This window comes from Paramormyrops kingsleyae, chromosome 18 (genome assembly GCF_048594095.1).
Source record: "Paramormyrops kingsleyae isolate MSU_618 chromosome 18, PKINGS_0.4, whole genome shotgun sequence".
Classification (NCBI taxonomy): domain Eukaryota; kingdom Metazoa; phylum Chordata; class Actinopteri; order Osteoglossiformes; family Mormyridae; genus Paramormyrops; species Paramormyrops kingsleyae.
This window is the reverse complement of record NC_132814.1, coordinates 8,899,739-8,918,396: the sequence shown is the minus strand read 5'-3', so window position 1 is coordinate 8,918,396 and position 18,658 is coordinate 8,899,739. Positions and strand designations below refer to the sequence as shown.

Genomic DNA, 18,658 nt, shown 5'->3' with positions numbered 1-18,658 from the left:
GGCTCCAAGACTGGAGTTTGACACCCCTGCTCTATAGTGACCTCCCATGAACACAGATCATATCAAGTGCAATATAATACCAGCAAATCCTTATTAATTACCATAGGGGTTCTGTGTTACTTTTTTGGGATTTTATGGCATGCCCTTGTACTGATTCAATTATTTTAGTAATACTCCTACTCGCTTTATGTGTAAAAGTATTACACTGGGAAACTGCACAATCCATTTTCACCAACAATACTTGAAAAATATATTAAATGACAGCACTTGTATAAGACAATTTGCATGCATGTTCTAAAACATTTGGAAATGTGTGTGTAACAATCTAGAACGACGTTCTGTGCAAAAGTGACATCATGGTATGGGGATTACGGTCGTTGTTTTACAAATGTCAACTGTCAACTGAGAAATGGAGCCAAATCAATCGAGAAAACAATGTTATATAGGGATGCTACCTTTTTTGACATAAAAAAATATATTTCTGATTCAGATTACATAACATAGTGCTACAGAATAGTTCGCATCCTCCGCTAATTTTGCTTTAATCAAAAAGAGTGCACGGAAGGGACAACTGAAACGGCTTTTTTCTCTCTGTTGAACGGAAACTGGAAGTTACTGTTATGTTTACTCTGAGGGTGACGCAATTTCGTACGGAGAAGTAATTGGTTGTATTTCCCTGCTCGAAGCCAGAGTAGACAGCGTTACTGTCCAATGAGAGGGGCCGAAGTACAAGCAACAATTGTGTAATGGTCGGGGAAGGAAGGAGGGGTTATCGTCCATTTTGTGGAGCTAATACTGCCAAGCAAAGCGAGGGAGTTTGCGTGGTGGGAATAAACCAAACAGGTCTGGTGTTTTGTGCAGCTTTTTATGTGTATTGCAATGCATTATGCACCGTAGCGCCGATCGACGAGCGTATCGTGTATGGGGGCTGTATTTGCATACGTGGTGGCGCTTCTGTGAATGATAGCTGAACTGCTAGCTGGCCTGCAGCTGCAGTAACAGTTCCTGCTTTAATGTCATAAAGTGCGGCTCAGCCATTCATTTCTGGCCCGATCGATCAAGCTATTTAAAAACTGCCTTTCAGCCGATTGTGCAAAAATAGTTTATCTTGGGTAAACGAACCGATTACAGCGCTGGATTATATGCACTCCCATTGACGATATATGTCGGTAACTGGTTTATTGATGATTCCGGTGGCCGCGCTTTTATTTATATTTCTGTGTTTTTGTTTAAAAAAATTTCCTTGCAGTGTTTTTGGGAGAGAGGCCGTTTTCACGATTTTGGCTAAATCATGAGTGGAGTAAATGTGAAGAAATTAAAGGTCAACGAGCTCAAAGAGGAACTCCAGCGGCGAGGCCTGGACACCCGCGGCTTGAAAGCGGATCTCGTCGACAGGCTGCAGGCGGCACTCGAGGCCGAGGCCACGGGAGAGGGGGGCGGGCCGCCGGGACCAATGGATGAAGCGTGTGTGGGCGGCGAGGAGGCTGAGCACGGAGACGGAGACGGAGCCGGCGAGGGGTACCAGGACGAAGGTATCGTAAATCACTAATATTACATGTCTTAACTGTCATTTTAATTTTTGATCAAGCTTTTCTATTGATCCATGGAGCCTCCATCTATCGCTCCCATCCAAAGTAAATTAACGATTTATAAAAATAGTTGCCTGCCTTGCGCACTTTTTGCAGTTGTCGGCAAACAGTTTTAAGGAATCATCCAGGGAACTCGTGAAATGCCCCGAGCAGTGGTCAAGCTTTATGCCCATAAATTTGAGGTAGGACTGCAACGGTGTAGTTATTCAGGACTGTTCTTTCTGTATAAAAAGAGCCATTCTCCTACGTAGGTGAAGGAGATGAAGGTGACGAAGACGATCAAGAGCCAGCGGAGGAAGAGAACGGGGAGCAGGGAGGCATGCCTGAAGTGGAAGCCTCTGAGATGGGCTTTGGGATCGGGACTGACTTTACTTCGGAAGATTTGAACGAATCCAACTTGAAGCAGGATTACGAGCCTGAGCCGCAAGAACCAGAAGGTCAAGAGTTTGTGGAACACGTACAACCAGAAGTTAAAGCAGGTGGGACACAATTAATATGAAAAGGGGTGCCTGTCTGGGTATGGCTTGGATGTTATTCTAATTTGCAGGGGGGTGGGGGTCTCTGTGTCAGTAAATGTGACCTCTTATCAATGAGGGCTGAGCCATAATGATTTATTGATTTCATGGTAGATATTTTGCATTTGACTCTGGTATGCTACACATTTCACCTTCAAGTCTAAAAAGACATACCGTCTGATGGTGATATAGATCTGAAAGTACCTTTTGTGGCTCATTTAAACTTCAGTAATTATTCCTTTCGGTTGTACCTTTTTAACATTAAACTACAGGAGTGGTAATGTTTATTACTGTACTCAAAAGTCACTTTTTAAAGGGGCCGAAATCTCAACAATAGCATCAGTCCTTTAATTGTTTGCAGAAGTTCATTCTGTTGATGTATGTAAAGCAGTGTCTCATAATCCTGTGCAGAAGAGTTTGAGGTGAAGGAGGAGATGAAGGCTGACGAGGAAGCACAGCAATACGAAGATCATTATAAGATTCCAGAGGAGCAGCAGCACCTGCAGCCAGAGCTGACAGATAAGTGGGAGACCCAGGAGGGTGTGCAGGTTAAGATGGATGACAGGCACATGCCTTATGGCCGTAAGAGACCCTACGACGAAGGCCGAGGATTCAGTTACTATGAACTTCGTGAAGATAAGAGGTAATTAATGCCATGGTTTTTGTTTCCTTTAGCTAGGTTTTTTTTTTTTTTGGTGTGTGTTAAATATCCTGCATGCTGTCCTCGACAGGTCACGCTCACCCCAGCCCCCAGCAGAGGAGGAAGAGGAAGACTTTGATGACACTCTGGTGGCCATTGACACCTGTGAGTTAGACGGCTTTGTTTCTGTTTGTCCTGGATTACCATATAGCAGTTTTTTAAACGCCACTGAATGAGTGCTGGGTTACAGTAAGGCTTTTCTCTCGGTCTGGCAGACAATTGTGACCTGCACTTCAAGGTGTCTCGCGACCGGTACAGTGGCTACCCCCTCACTATCGAGGGCTTCGCCTATCTGTGGTCGGGCGCCCGGGCCTCTTATGGCGTCGCCAAAGGCCGTGTCTGCTATGAGGTCAAGGTAGGCTACAATAAGTGCAATATTAGCTGAATAGAGTTGTGAATTCATGGCCCATGTGTTTAAGCCGAAGTAACTGTCCTCTTTTCAGATTAATGAGGAGATCTCGGTAAAGCACCTGCCCAGCAGTGAGCCTGACCCACATGTCGTGAGAGTTGGCTGGTCCCTGGATTCCTGCAGCACGCAACTGGGTAAGAAGAACTTTCAATTGAAAGTTTGTGCAGAGAACTGGTCCTGGGGCCTGCTTATATAATGGTTGGCCTTAAGGGCCTTCTTCTGGGCCCTGAAGGCCAGAGTATACTTCTCTGCATGTGGACAGTGCGTTTGCACATCCGTACACGTAACATATGGAACAGTTCATTCTTCTGCAGTCAAGCCCGCACAATGCAGACATTCTAAATAGTGGTGGAAAAAGTACTCAATTTTCATACTTAAAAGTACCGATACCACATCAAAATGTTATTCAAGTTAGTCATCCAGTAAAATACTACTCATGTAAGAGTAAAAAATACCAGAATTTAAAAGTACTTAAGCAAAAATACTATACATTGAAATATTTATCCTATGAAACGCAACCTGTACTATTAAATTCACTCAAGACTGGTTTGAATATACTGTAGCACTGTAAGTTATAGTGCAGCACAATAAGGAAAACTGAGTTGCACTTTTTTTTTTGTTGTTGTTGTTGTTCAGAAGAACCAGTGAAACTTGCCGTATTTGCAGTTGCAGATTAATGGAATAACTTTTTATTCTGTGGAAAACTAAAGATTGCATATGGATTATAAACATGTTGCGGATCCATACTTTGAGACCTCTTATATGTGGCAGGTGAGCCAACGAAACCCTCCTCCTTTTAGGGAAAATGACTGATCGTCCAGTACAGTCATTACCATTTTTTCAGTAGTTGTGTTTCTTGTTCTGATTCTGGTAACTTGAATATTGATCAAATTTAAATATTGGATGGCAATTCCAGTATATATCTTGTATTACTGCATATTATTTGTTCCATCTTCATAAAGACAATATGTAATGGAAAATAATCAGAATCAGCTTTATTCGCTTATAATAACAATAATGTATAAAGAAATGTATATATTGCTCAAGAATCATCATAAAAATAATTGTGGTCTTGATTCTGAGTGTTAAAAAATTTATCCAGAATTTTGCAACCCTACTCAGGTGCTCTGCACGCAATATTTTTTTTTTTATTGGGTGAATAACGATGGCCCTGCAGAATATATAGAGGAGGGCGATTGGACAATATTTATAAATATACGTGTGTGATGAATGAAGACTAACATAGTTGGTGGCTGCACAGTGACTGTCAAGTTATGGTGGGTTTTGACATCTGAGCTCTTGCCCAAACTTGAAAGCGGCCAGTCAAAGACTGAAGGACGCAAGGGACAACTCACTCAATTATGGTCTTCCTTATTTAGAAGCAATATTAGGTCGATACCCAATTAGGTTGATAACCTTTAAGGATAAACACCAGAAACAAACAATAAACAAACGCTTCTAAACTAAAACATTATTTAAACTAAACTAAACATCTCATTTTATTTATAAATATCCCAGTCATCACTATGACACAAAAGGCTAAAGGTTTATGAAATTAGGAAAACACATCAAGCTAACATAAGTACATGAGTCACACACCATATAATGCTGCTTCATTTAAATGAGTATGCAAACTTACAATGCCACTTCAGATGAGCTAAACTAACTATACTTAAATGAACTATACAAACAGTAGATTCAAACTTAAATGATAGCTTCTTTTATTCCACCACCATAAACCATAGCTTCTAAACATAAACGATGGCTTCTTTTAAGACTCAGTAAATGCTTACAACGTAACACCTTTAAACACCTTACACAGTCCTCTACTTCACCATGTACTTCTCCATGAACAAGTCACTTGTGCATTCCAAACTTAATACATTTTAAAAGCCCATCTCCCTACCAATTGCATCTCCAGTGTCTTTGACCGTGAGCAGAGTGTTCTTTTGCTCATTGAGATCCCAGTGAAGCCTCCTTCCAAACCTTTCGTCAATGGTGCACAGGTATATGGGTCCCCCTGGAAACACTGACTCAACTTTAGGTTTGACGATGAACACAGGTTTTTCCTCTCTACCCCCTACAGGTTAGGTGGCTTAGAGCAACATGTATGCATGTTGTCTGAGTTTGACACAACAGTGACAAAGTCTTACATTTTCATTTGATTTATGTGAATCGTGTAATAAGCGTACGTACATGTCTGCATGCTCAGAAGGAGGTACCGGGCTTTAGGTGTAGACACTGAAAACGCTTGCCTATGTGTCTTATGGAAGAAGAATTTGAAGGAATGCAGGAAAGTGATGTGACCTTATCATTCATTAATAGACTAATGAAATGTATACCCACCTGCATGCGTGCATGCATATGTCATAATTTTGCTTGGTTTACTAACATTGAGAGATATTAGCCAATGAAAATGTATAGAGACGCTCAGGCAAGAACATTGGATGTTGGTGAAGTGGGCATACAGTCTAGCCAGCTTGCTAAATTGAGTGTGGAAAAGAGAAGAAAAGGGGGTTGATAGAAGGGCAGGATCGACCTAAAGAGAACATCCCTGGTCTAAGACCGATGTGCTGCAAAAAATTCTGTTCTTTGAAGAATTGGGAAGCATTCAAATAGTCAGGAGGTTTATGGCCACCTTAGGAAAGTACTGGTCTAGTTGGGGTGCCACTCGTACATGAGCTTAAGTAAACAAGTGTAGTTGGTAAGGGAAAAACAAGTTGGGGAATGTGGGTGAGATCATTCTTGACCAATCAAAGTGTAATGTATGGATGTGTCATGTCATTAAAAACATGCAAATAGCCTGCAACCACTCAGTGGATTTGAGCTACGCTGAGAGAAGTCATAGGTGTGACTCCCTTTGCATGCAATGTGAATAAAGCTAGCCTAGCATTTAAAGAAAATACTACTACTGTCTGTTGACCTGTTAAGATCCAATTTTTTTTTCTAGCATAGTCTTCACATTACACCTGACACATTACGCTGACTTATACTAGCATCTCTTTAAAATAACTTCACCATGTGCCTCTTCACAAACATTATGAAGCGCTTTTTTGCTGTTGGACAGTTTTTTCCTAGGGGGTGGGGGTTGCAAAAGGGTGGAAGATTTTTGGGAAATTTCCAGAAAAACTTTCCAGAAACTTTCCATGGGAAGAAGGGTTGCAAAGGGGCAGAAAATAACTGTAAACTTTCCAGAAACTTTGAATGGGAATTTAAGCTGTGGAATCTTGGAAATGTTGAACTCTGTGGAACTCCCCATGCGCTGTCAGATACGTATGAAAAGTAAATCGTATGAATAATGCAACATAGAATATAGCTTATAAGAAGCATGTTTTGATGCGGATGCTTATTTTGGGGTGTGTTTGTGCACACACAATTACTCACAGGCACTTGGTTACACAATGATATCACTATTAGTACCATCAATATATATTTTTTCCAGCTACATTTAAGTTCCCCTGTTATAGGTTAACCCGCAATTTTGCAAATTTCCAGTTGATATAATTTACAGTCTATATAAAGATGTATTTACAGATTTTTCTTATTAAAATTTTGTTTCTCCTGCAAAATGTGTACTAACATGCAGTCTATAAATAGAGTGTTTGAATATAAGTCAGTATTAGGAGTTTGGATGAATTTCTTTTTGTACTTGTTAACTTTTAATTGTAATATTGTGTCATGTTAAACCACTTCAAAGTGGGAGGAAAATTTTTTACTATAAAGACATTTACAAGATGCTGATATCTGGCTATAAGGATTATTTTGTATGTATGATGCTAAACAACTGAATTTATTTTCCTATGTTAGGTGAGGAGCCTTTCTCTTTTGGATATGGAGGAACAGGCAAGAAATCCATGGACTGCAAGTTTGAAGATTACGGCGAAAGGTTTGGAGAAAATGACGTCCTTGGTTGTTACATAGTAAGTGTTTACAGTGAAGGTTTGTGTGGTTACTTCATGGATCTGGACAACGTCCACATTGACATGGTTGTTACGTTGTACTGAGGTATAAAATGCGCTGCTTTGTCATGTCTGGGGGACATTGTCCGGTTTTGTAGTCTGTTTTAGCATTTTTCTTGTCTATTGGTTACAAAATGTTCCCCTGGAGTCCTAGAATTTCAAAGTCACAAAAAGCAGATATTGGCAAGAATAAAACCAATCAATGATCTGTCATGCCCCTCTTTATATGGTCAAATTTATTAACCCCCCCATGCACTGTCACCGACAGGACTTTGAAAGTGGAGAAGATATCGAGATATGTTTTTCAAAGAATGGGAAATGGCTGGAGACAGCATACTGCATCAAGAGAGAAGAGCTGGCTGGCCGACCTCTCTTACCGCACGTTCTGGTCAAGAACTGTGCAGTGGAGTTCAACTTTGGCCAGAAAGAATCTTTCTTCCCTCAACCAGAGGGATACACCTTTATCCAGAATGTTCCAGTAGAGGACAGGGCCAGAGGCACCGTGGGACCTTCCTGCAAAGCTGAATGTGAGGTAAGTGGTGTCTTTATACAAACCAAGCATTTTACATAGCTTGCAGAATACATTATACTTGTGTAATGTGTTTTTTTTTTTTTTTTTTTTTTTTTTTTGAGAGGTTGGATGTTCAGGTATCTACACAGAGGGTCATTGACACGTGTAGACATAAGTACCGATGAGATTCTCTTTGGTTCCAAATTGTGATTTAGACTTGAATCTGTTGATCCAATTAGGCCATGGGAACACATCAGTATGATTAGTAATGTCTGTTTCAGTCTGTAATAGACTGTCAAGGATATACAACTGTTAAACTTTGACCAGTGACCCATTCTACGCTATCTCAGTGTTGATTAATGTATTGTGTTATCTATAGAATGCTAGGCAACCAGGTAATGATGTAAATGTTATCTGGGAGCTTGAAATGTAGTTTAAAAATCTAGTTCAGAGATGAGCTACAATAGTGACAGAATTTTTTTCATATTCTGAACCTTCGCTGTTAAATGAGTGCCAATATAGTTTGTTTAAGCTATGGCAGTCTCTTTCATTTTGCTGCCCCGTTGAAGGATAGTCAGTTAATTTGATGGATGCAACTTAGTTACCTCCCCCCATTCCAAAAATATAGTTTTCTACTATTGGTCACTGTTACTTTGTTGAACTTCTTAAACTTGTTCTTAAGCACTTTCCTACTGAAGTTCAAGAGCCTGGTCAGCACTGTCTCAGCCAGGAATCTTTGTAGTTCCTAGCCACTTTAGTGTGTTGCTTTCCCGTCACAAACAGGAACTGAGATCTTTATGCTGAATAAGCAAGGGAGATCCAAAATGTTTGTAGGTTAAACTTCACGTGCAAATTTTACATATGACGAAACTACTCCCCTACCCCAAAACAATGGAGGATGAACATGTTGTTCTGTTAGTTGTCAAGGTATCCATATACTTCAAATAACATCCAGACAAAGCAAAATCAAACACGTTGGAGAGAACAATCTGTTGCGTACCTAAAATGATGCTGCCGCCTTGTCATGCCACAGCCCCAGAGGGCGCAGAATGTTTTCGATACAGCGGTCCCACATACAGAACTCAAAGTAACATATTGTGGTGAATGCGTGAGTCATTTTAATAAAGGAGAGGAAGGCTCTTTTAAAATGGAAGCTGCTCTCTTTATAACAGCCAATATTGGTCTACTGCTATAAGCAGCACAAACATTGAAGCCGATAATTTACACAACACTCGCGGTTACACACTTGGGGAATGAGCATTCCACGGTAAAAACTACACGGTAACAGCATTTACTATGAATAGAAATGCATGAATACACATTGATTTACAATACAGTAAAACCTCGGATTGTGAGCATAATTCGTTCCGGAAATGTGGTCATAATCTAAAGCACTTGTATATCAAAGCGAATTTTCCCATTAAAAATAATGGAAACTTAGATGATTCGTTCCACAACCCAAAAATATTCATATAAAAATGATTAATACAAAATATAAAGTAAAAATACATAAAACAAATTAACCTTCACTTTACCTTTGAAAAGAATCATGGATGGTGTGAGGGAGACGAGAGAGGAGAAGAGGAGGGTTATTTTGTAGACTTTCACTATAACTAACGGAATCACTGCTATCTGTTGGCTCACTGGAATCTTTTTCTTTTTGTGCAACTTTAACAAGGAACCTATCCAATGACAGCCACTTCTGCCTCGTTTTTGACTACTCAGAAATGTGACATTGCATTGTCGTTAAACAGATTCATCGCTCGCACTGCTACGCCCTTATTCGGGTGGTGCTTTTCTACTAAATTTTGACTATACAAGTGACGCATGCTGACTGAGACCAAGCATGGGAAACTATTACCAACAATCCCACAGCGAGCGAGAGCGAAGAACCATCGGCTCAGTTATGATCACGTGACGCTCGGCAGACAAAGCGTATACATAATACTCCTATTGTAAGACCTCACTCATTTATCAAGTTAAAATTTATTTTAAATTTTTGCTCGTCTTGCAAAACTTGCAAACCAAGTTACTTGCAATCCGAGGTTTGACTATTTAAAATGTGGTGCTGGGCAAAGGCTGCCACTAACTGCATAATTAGTCCTGTTGATCAACCCTGCGACATCATCTTGTCAGCCAATTGTGAACAGCGGGTGGGATCAGAGCAAATGAAAAAGTCCATCTCGGGCACCCTGCTCAGGCGATGCACTGGAACTGTGATACTGCTGCGGTTACAGCTCATACACATATATCCTTTGAAGGATACTGCCACCTTTAGTTACTGCGGAGTGTGGGGATCGATCGTGCAGTCCTAGAATATGAGAAGAACTATTTCACATATTGCTTAAAAATTCCTGTATTGCATGTTTTAATATTTTATTTATACAGCCTGCTGCATATTATAATTTATTATGAAATCTGGCAGATTTAATAATAAAAAAATATTTTCCACAAAATAAAAAAAAAAAAACTATAACATTATTCTGCTAATAAATACTGGCAAGTCTCCCCTCCAGGACCGGTGATATTTCACCAAAATATGTTATCAGTAAAATTTTCTGATGTAGAAATATGGAGACACAAGCAAAAGATAATGCATTTAATGTAACTGGGAGATAAATATTTTTGTATCTGCTCCATTTTTGTTCTTAGAATTTGTTTCTCTTTTCCCTGCGCATCTGTACCACTTCCAAATTGGCACTTGTGCTTGTGGTCGACAAATCAGCGAAGTTTATCGCTTTAAGCATAGGGCTCAAGGCCGGGGGACACAGCCTGGTTGGGATACACTACCTGATTCTGTTAATTGTATTTAGTCTAAATACATTCCTCTGGCACATTCTTAGGGAACATTTTCTTCCCTGGCCAGTGCTTGGTTGAGCTTAGATTTTTTTTTGTGCTAAATGTCGTCAGTGTTCCATCCTTGATAACTGATTATATCAGATTAAATCATACTGTTTAAAATGATTTTTCTGGCAATTTTGTATTCAGTCAACGAACAGCTGCTTTGGGAAGAATTCCTCACATGAACTTGTGTGTATTAGGGGTGCAATGGTACACAAAATTTACAGTTTGCCACAAACCTTGGTTTTGGGTTCATGGTTTGGTCCAGTTTCAGTACTCTGAATTATTATTAAAAAAAAAAAAACTTAGGAGCCCAAAGCGATGCGACATGTCTGAATAACAGCTTAAGAGGTGCTTATTTGCACATTTTAAAAATATGCAGAATGCAGGGGTAGTTTCATCCTTGTTTCAGTCGTACACACAATCGGCCGATGTCTGAGTAGGGGTGTAACGAAATCTCGTGTCACGAGATCTCGCGATATTACAACATGACGAGATTTCTCGTCAGAGTGAAAAGCAGTCTTGTGAAGGCGCTGCAAATCAGCTGATGTAAGCATTTTGGTGTCTGACGAAAGTACCATAGTAGATGCCCCATACACTTTTAAATGTTTTGTGTGGCAGCATTTTGCGTACCCGGCAGAAAATATGAACGGCAAGATGGTTCGTGTTTTGTCTGTCACTATCTGTAAGCATTGTAGGAAAATAATGCCTTACACAGCGGCTAACACTACTACTATGCAAAGCCATTTGCAGCACCATCATAGCTATACTTAAATCCACTGCATTAAAAAAATGTTTTATGTTTGTTATTTATATTGATTTATTTATATTCTATTTTATGTTCAATTGAGTAGTCAAATACAAGAGAAGCCTGTCATTTGAGTTTGTAGTGAAATATTTTATGGTGTTAGGTTTTTGTTCTGTTCTTTACTGCATATGATGATGGTGATTATTTAAAACATTTCACCATACATCTGCATTATTTAGCATTTTTTGTCTTTCAAATTAATTAAATAAAAGGCTGCTTTCCAGTAATATATTTCCTCTTTGAAGTTTTCCTTAAAATATTGTTCAAATATTGTCTCGTGAACCCAATATCGTGTCTCATCTTGTGGGCTGGGTATATTGTTACACCCCTACAAATGACTTTTGCATATTGGATGTTTCTTCAGCAATATATCTATTTTTGGTATAACAGTCTTGGTCTTATCAACTACTGTCTCCATGTTGGTGATATTTACTGGGAAACCAAGAAATACAGAAACTGCTTATTTCTGACATGACATTCAAACAGAATTAGCTGTGGCCAACTGACAGTCATAATTAGCTTATTGTTTTCCATAGTACTGTGCGGTATAAACGGCATTGGCTTCGCTTGTCCTCCCAAACACATCTTTTATAGTTGCCTAGGGCCAGACAGTACATCAGATTTTCACGGTATATCGCTATTTCTTCAAAATGAGATATAGGATGACACAATACCATGTATGTTGATATACCTTTTATTGTATATTAAAATTAGGGCTCAAAAATATTCTGAAACCAGTAGTATTCCTTCCAGTTTGTAAATAGCACAAGAGCTTCGGTCATGACATTGCACAGACTTCCCAGAATTTACAGTTAACATCAAACCAATCCAGGTATCTCTCTCAGGGTAGTTGGAGACAAGGAATAATTGGTACTTGTCTCGTTTAATTTTAAATCATTGCCAAATGGCTCACAGATGAAAAATATTTTTGTTTTGCAATATTTGTTTGAAGAGGCCGGTTTGCATTTACAGATGTAAAACACTGCCTTTCACTTTCCCAAATATTTTTAGTAGACCTTCAACCATTTCTAAACAGGACTTTTAAAGAAAGACTGTGGCGAAGTTTTCACTGTATATAACGCATTAGTTAATAGATGCAAAAGCTGTTAGGGGAGAAATAAAAGCCTGGTTTGATTTGTCTCCTGCTTTCCCTTACAAACGGATGGTATCCTATACACATACAGATGGAAACGCTACACAATGAGAGCTTCACAGTTAATGCCAGATGTGTTATGAGAGATGCAGATATTGGTGGCTTGACTTTGTTCAACGAGGTTGCTGCAATGTCTGTCCAAAAGTTTATTCCACATGGAAGTGTAGGAAATGCTTCATTTATTTTTTGCATTTGGATGTTTGAATGTAAACTAGCAATGCTTCTGTGTGCACGACCACTTAAATGCCCTGAGATGTTTGGAGAAAAGTAGGATTTCAAAATGGTAACTTTGTCACCGTGATTTCAAATCTGGCTTCAATGATCCTTCCACAATTGTGGATGGGTGGATGGATTGATTGATTTGCTTTGTCTTTTTTTGTATCATTAACGTGTAACAGAAAATATGCCGCCACTTTTATTTTAAATGCTTATGGTGGTGTTTAATAAATGGTTGCATGAGATGCTGAAAGCATACTTTGCCTTTCTTACACGTATTGTGGTTTAGAAATGGGTTTTCCAGCTCTTCCTGCTCCACATCGTATTAATTTAGGATTGTTAGCATCATCCTAGGATGTTGGATTCAGAAGACATTGTGTTATGTCTGTGTGGTGGTTGCTTGACCCATTTCCTGCTCTGTCAGATACTAATGATGGTAGGCCTGCCTGCGTCTGGAAAGACCACCTGGGCGATGAAGCATGCAGAAGAGAACCCAGCCAAGAAGTTCAATATCCTGGGCACCAATGCCATCATGGACAAGATGAAGGTACATTTCGACCTCTTGGTTAAGTAGCATTCAGGCTGGTAAAAAGGCACCAAAACCCCAAGCTTGCCTCCCTGTCCACCCCCAAAGGTGATGGGTCTTCGGCGTCAGCGGAACTACGCGGGCCGCTGGGACGTCCTAATCCAACAGGCCACACAGTGTCTAAACCGACTGATCCAGATCGCCGCTCGCAAGAAGCGTAACTACATCCTGGATCAGGTACTGCAACCAAACCCTTCCCTTCGCTCACATACACCCCCCACCTGCATTGTTCTTGCTGTGTAGAAGACTGGCCTCTAACTAATTTTTTTTTGAGCTCACCACACTTGTCTTTGTCTTGAATATGATGTTGCTGTTATGTACTTCAAAGAAACTTGTTTTGTTCAAGTGACAGAAAGAATGTTGTCATTTTCAGTATTTGCTCTATTGTATGTCTTGTTGAAAACTCTTTCTACACTGTACAAATAGTCCATGTGAATAATAAGATGTTGAAAACAAGTAAACACTGCCTGGTGAGTAAGAAATACACCTTCTGTTGCTACATTAAATGTAAAAAAAAAAAGAAAAAGTTGATATAAACTAGCTTTTATAGTATATATGTAGCATAAGGAACTTTTTTAATGTTGTATTTTTAAATGAATTAAATTTCAAGGTAAGTAAAAAAAAAAAAAAAAACTAACATTTAACTTTCCAGGGCATGTTGGTCACAGAGTTATAAGGTAAGTAAGGTCTACTGGACATGCCCTAGGACACCCTGGAAATGGTGAGTACCCACAGGTAAGTAGTGAATGTTTGTTCATGTCCATGGGACTGAAGTGCCTTTGAAGAGCAGGTAGGTACTGGTAAGTAAGGGGACCCTCTTAGTATAGGGACAGCTACGTGTATTTGAAACACCAGAATCTGTGTTAAGAAACTCGTTTAAAATGTAATTTAATTCATTATCAGGTATATATTGAATGTCGAGATTTTTGTATGTAAAGAGTAAATTGCCAAAATGAAAAGGCATAGTTTTGTCCTTTGTAGATCTTTCTTTAAGCAGTATTGAACTGTATAACCTTGAGTAATCAGCGCTCTCTGCTTTGCAACCAAATAGCCGAAGCATGTTTTTGATGTTACTCAAACGGATTCATTCCCATTCTTTAACCTGTACTGTTGCATCAAAATTGTGATATATTAACCAGTACAGAGATGTGCATTTGCTTTCCACTGCTTTAGTGGAAATACATGGCTGAGTAAGCATAGTGTCATATGCACAGGGCTGCCTAGAGCAGGCTAGGAGTGATTTTAGCTTGATGTATTTAAAGGGCCCCTGAAATTTTCTTTCTGAAAAGTATCTGAAGCACACGATCCAGACATAAAGGTAAGTGTGTGGGGTTGTGAGAGACAACCAGTAGTTCCAGAACAGTAAATATAGGCAAATGACAACCAAGAAACTCTCTCACTTTCATCATTGCAGGATTCCAGTTTCTCTCCTCTGGAACGCAAAGCCGTAACAAAATCAAACAAGCAAACAATGAACAGCTTCTACTTCTTTCTTGTCACCATTGCTAGACAAATGTATATGGATCAGCCCAGAGACGAAAAATGCGTCCTTTTGAAGGTTTTCAACGCAAGGCTATTGTAATTTGTCCCACGGACGAGGATTTAAAAGAGCGAACGTTAAAGCGAACTGATGAGGAAGGGAAGGATGTGCCCGATCATGCTGTGTTAGAAATGAAAGGTAGGAATTTCATAAGAAACAAACAAATAAAAAAAAACAGCAAACACAAGATCTGCTTTTACTGTTTTGTTTTTATTTATTTTTTTAATCGAACTTGGAAGACCTCATCCCCCCCCCCTTAGTTTTCCCCTTTGCCAGATTTTCAGGCCCGTATACCTGTCTTCTTCCTGAATTAGATTTCATCCTTTTTTTGTATCTCATTTCATCACCCTTTGCTTCTTTTAGCTGCACTGCAAAACAAGCAGAAATAATTTATCCAATTTTTGTCTCTCAGAGAGATGGCGGAAATGATTTCCCCATTTGTACTGTCTATCACTTGGGATTTTGGCCATATTTGCTGGCTTTGCGGGATCAGCCTGATTTTCATATGGTTCTTATGACAATTAAACTGGTCAACCAGGGCTCAGGATTCATGTGATCTTCATGTGAACATCTTAACACTCTGGCCTTGAATTTGCCCTTAAATTTTCACTTTGCTATGTATTGAAATGCTTGATTTGCAGAGATTCTTTTCTGTTTTCCTTTTATCATCCCCCTTCCCCCAAAAGTCTGGCATTTTTTTTTGTTCTACTTTATTCTCTCCTTTTCCTCATTTTCCTTCTGAAACTGGAGCAAATCTTCCCTCTGTCCCTTGAGGTAATGTTCGCTCCAACCTTGTTAAGCCCACACTCGACATCCATCTCTGCCACCGTTCCCCCTTCCCTTCGTTCTTTCTCTCTGTGGCTTCCTGCAGCCTCTACCAGTCACTAATTGTCTCTCTCTCTGTCCCCCGGCGATGCGGCTGTGCTCGTCCCCTACTTCGTCACCCCCACCCCCCCACCACACACCCTGCTTCTGTTCCTGTAGCCAACTTTGTGCTCCCGGAGGCCGGCGAGTTTCTCGACGACGTTGCTTTCGTGGAGCTGCAGCGAGAAGATGCCGACAAGCTGGTGAAGCAGTACAATGAGGAGGGCCGCAAGGCTGCCCCTCCTCCCGACAAGCGCTACGACAACCGGCAGGGGGGCTTCCGCGGCAGAGGTGGCGGGTACCAGCGCTATGACAACCGCAGCGGACCCCAGGGAGGCCGCGGTGGCTTCCAGAACCGCGGTGGCACCGGAGGCGGTGGATTCAGAGGCGGTGAGTAGGTTGTGGTTTGCTATTCCTGCTATTCATGGTTCAGTGTAATAGATGGAATCAGCGACCAATTCTACCATTTCCTCTTTCCCAGGATATAACCGTGGAGGGTACAATCAGAACCGCTGGGGGAATAATAACCGTGACAGTGGCTCTGGGGGACGAGGTGGCTACAACCGGAACCAGCAGGCCGGAGGAGGCTACAACCACAGCCGCCAGGCAGCCTACAACAAGGGCAGCAGCACCACTGCCGGTACCTACAGCCAGGCCCAGGTAAACAAGCCCATCACGCATGTCTTGATTTTGCCAAGTGCTGTGTGTCCCTGTGTCAACAAGGGAGGGGTTTGCGTTTCCCTTCTGTTACCAGTCAGATCAAATCAAATCAAAAAAACTTGTCCCCAAGGGGCAATTTGAGTCAGCATCTCCATTGTATGTCATCACTGCAATAATTAAATTAGAATTAATTAAAATTAAGTGATCAGTGGTCATTGATGACACACCACAACACAACAACGAAATGTGTCCTCTACATTTAACCCATATGTGATTTCGTAAAATAGCAGGGGGCAGCTAATTCGGCGCCCAGGGAGCAGTGCTTGGGGGCGGTACCTTGCTCAGGGAACCTCAGTGGTGCCATGCTGGATTCGAACCTGCAATCTTTCTATTACAAGTGCGCTTCCCTAACCATTAAGCCACCACTGCCCACAATATTTTTAATAAAGCCAATATTTTCTAAGTGGTGCACAGATTTCTGAAGTACCCATTTTATCGTGTATGTCTTTTGTTAAGGGACATGTCATAGATACCAAACATAGGAGTATGCTTACCTACAAAGGCTGGACAGAGCAATGGAAGGGTGTGCCTTTATTTCATGATGATGATGATGATGATAAGGCTTGAACCTGCTAAGCCACACAGTTCTGCTGGAAGCCTTGAGTTTGGTCAATTTCTTCATTTTCAATGTGGTGATGTCATACGATGACTCTGATTGGCTAAAGAAATAAAATGCAAGCCCCTCACACCATTCAGGATGTCTGCACATCACGGCGTGACTTTAAAGGGTGTTGTGCAGATCAAAGTGTGGTAAACCGGTCTCTGATTTTTTACTTTACAGCCTCAGTCTTACAACCAGGGATACAGTCAAGGTTACAATCAGGGCAACTACAGCCAGGGTTACAACTATGCAAACTACAGTCAGTATCCTGGATACAGCCAGAGCTACAGTCAAGCTCCTGCTGCCACCGGACAGACCTATAGCCAGCAACAGAACTACAATCAGCAGTACCAGCAGGTGAGGCTGAACCACTTTGATCATTTCCGTTGCCGCCTTTTTCCGAGCGGAGCATTGACCAATGCCACTCTGCCCCCTGCAGTACGCACAGCAGTGGCAGCAGTATTACCAGAACCAGAGCCAGTGGAACCAGTACTACGGACAGTACGGAAACTATGGCAGCTACTCGAACCAAGGCAGCCAGGGAAGCCAGGGGTCACAGGGCGGGTCTCAGTAGCTGTGCGGCAGCTTCTCATCCTGTCCTGACACATGGCAGAAAGGTTCCATCCCTTCCTCGCAATCTCGTCAGTGGTCTGCGTTGCGGTGTTTGTTCCCCACCAGCCGCCGCCTCCTTCACCTTCGTTTGCAAGCTATAATCAGATTTATCCCCGCCCTCTTAAAAGTAATGGAGTTTTGATTCCTTCCATTCTCACTGTGCTTTTTAGCTACTTTAGGTCTTTCATTCAAGTATACAAACAACTGCGTAAACACACACCTGTTGTAGATAACAAACTAGGCATTTTTTTCTTTTAAAAAACAAAAAAAACCCTGCAGTAATACCACAATTAGAAAATAGCAACAGGATTGTGTTGCTACAACAGTGCATCTTTGCTCATTTTATTTGACTGGCAATTGCATGTGTAATCTTAAGACCATATGCTGCTCGTGTGTTAGGCAAGATGGAAGCAATGTAGAGAGCATTTGTTTTAATATTTACCTTTGTCAGCTACTAAAGAGTATAATGTTTGACAAAATGGCATTTTTCTTTTTTTTATATGCATAAGTTTTCACCTGGGAAAATTTCAAATGTTTTGCTTTCATATCCATAATTCTTAGTTTTATTAAAATGTAAGTCCGGAATGGCTAACATTTTAGTATGTTTGTGTAACTTGTATCAATATTTTTGTGATAAATTTGAAGTGTTTGAAGTGTGGGTTTCCATTAATGTACCATTTTAAAGCTGTTAATTCTTTCAAATGAACATAATTTCCCCTATCCTGCAGATTGTTTTGCCAGTTCGTAGTCATTAACGAGTTTTGTGCGTGTGTTAAAGACAAATTTTATACCATGTCTGTAAAATTGTATGCACGTATGTAGTTAAATGTTCAATCTAAATTCAGACTTTTTGTATTTGAGAATATAATTGGAATACTGCCCCTTGCCTCCTGTCATTCTGTAAGGCTCTTGCTCATCCTCTGCTTATACCGATTTATACATTGTGCACACTAAAGTCCTTCACTTTTAAAAAATGCGTAGGCCAGGGTTTGTGGGAGGAATGACTTAATTTAAATACAAAGGTCTGCTTATTG

The 18,658-nt window shown here is 40.5% G+C and overlaps 1 protein-coding gene across 1 annotated transcript; it reads left to right on the top strand.

Moving 5' to 3' along the window:
- Positions 1 to 692: 692 nt before the first annotated feature.
- LOC111837992 (heterogeneous nuclear ribonucleoprotein U-like protein 1) lies at positions 693 to 18,503 on the top strand. Its single transcript, XM_023800507.2, has 16 exons — positions 693 to 843; positions 1,250 to 1,532; positions 1,841 to 2,068; positions 2,516 to 2,747; positions 2,836 to 2,909; positions 3,020 to 3,159; positions 3,248 to 3,347; positions 7,021 to 7,133; positions 7,441 to 7,704; positions 13,126 to 13,248; positions 13,336 to 13,464; positions 14,797 to 14,965; positions 15,812 to 16,081; positions 16,173 to 16,351; positions 17,193 to 17,369; positions 17,452 to 18,503. The coding sequence occupies exons 2-16, from the start codon at positions 1,292 to 1,294 to the stop codon at positions 17,584 to 17,586; spliced, it is 2,574 nt and encodes an 857-aa protein (XP_023656275.1). The 5' UTR covers positions 693 to 843; positions 1,250 to 1,291; the 3' UTR covers positions 17,587 to 18,503.
- Positions 18,504 to 18,658: the final 155 nt, after the last annotated feature.

Excerpts from the sequence above, each read along its gene's own strand:
- LOC111837992 (XM_023800507.2), top strand. The coding sequence starts at position 1,292 with ATGAGTGGAGTAAATGTGAAGAAATTAAAGGTCAACGAGCTCAAAGAG. Across the intron at positions 1,533-1,840 it reads CGAGGGGTACCAGGACGAAG|GTGAAGGAGATGAAGGTGAC; the intron begins GTATCGTAAATC and ends TCTCCTACGTAG. Across the intron at positions 7,705-13,125 it reads CCTGCAAAGCTGAATGTGAG|ATACTAATGATGGTAGGCCT; the intron begins GTAAGTGGTGTC and ends CTGCTCTGTCAG.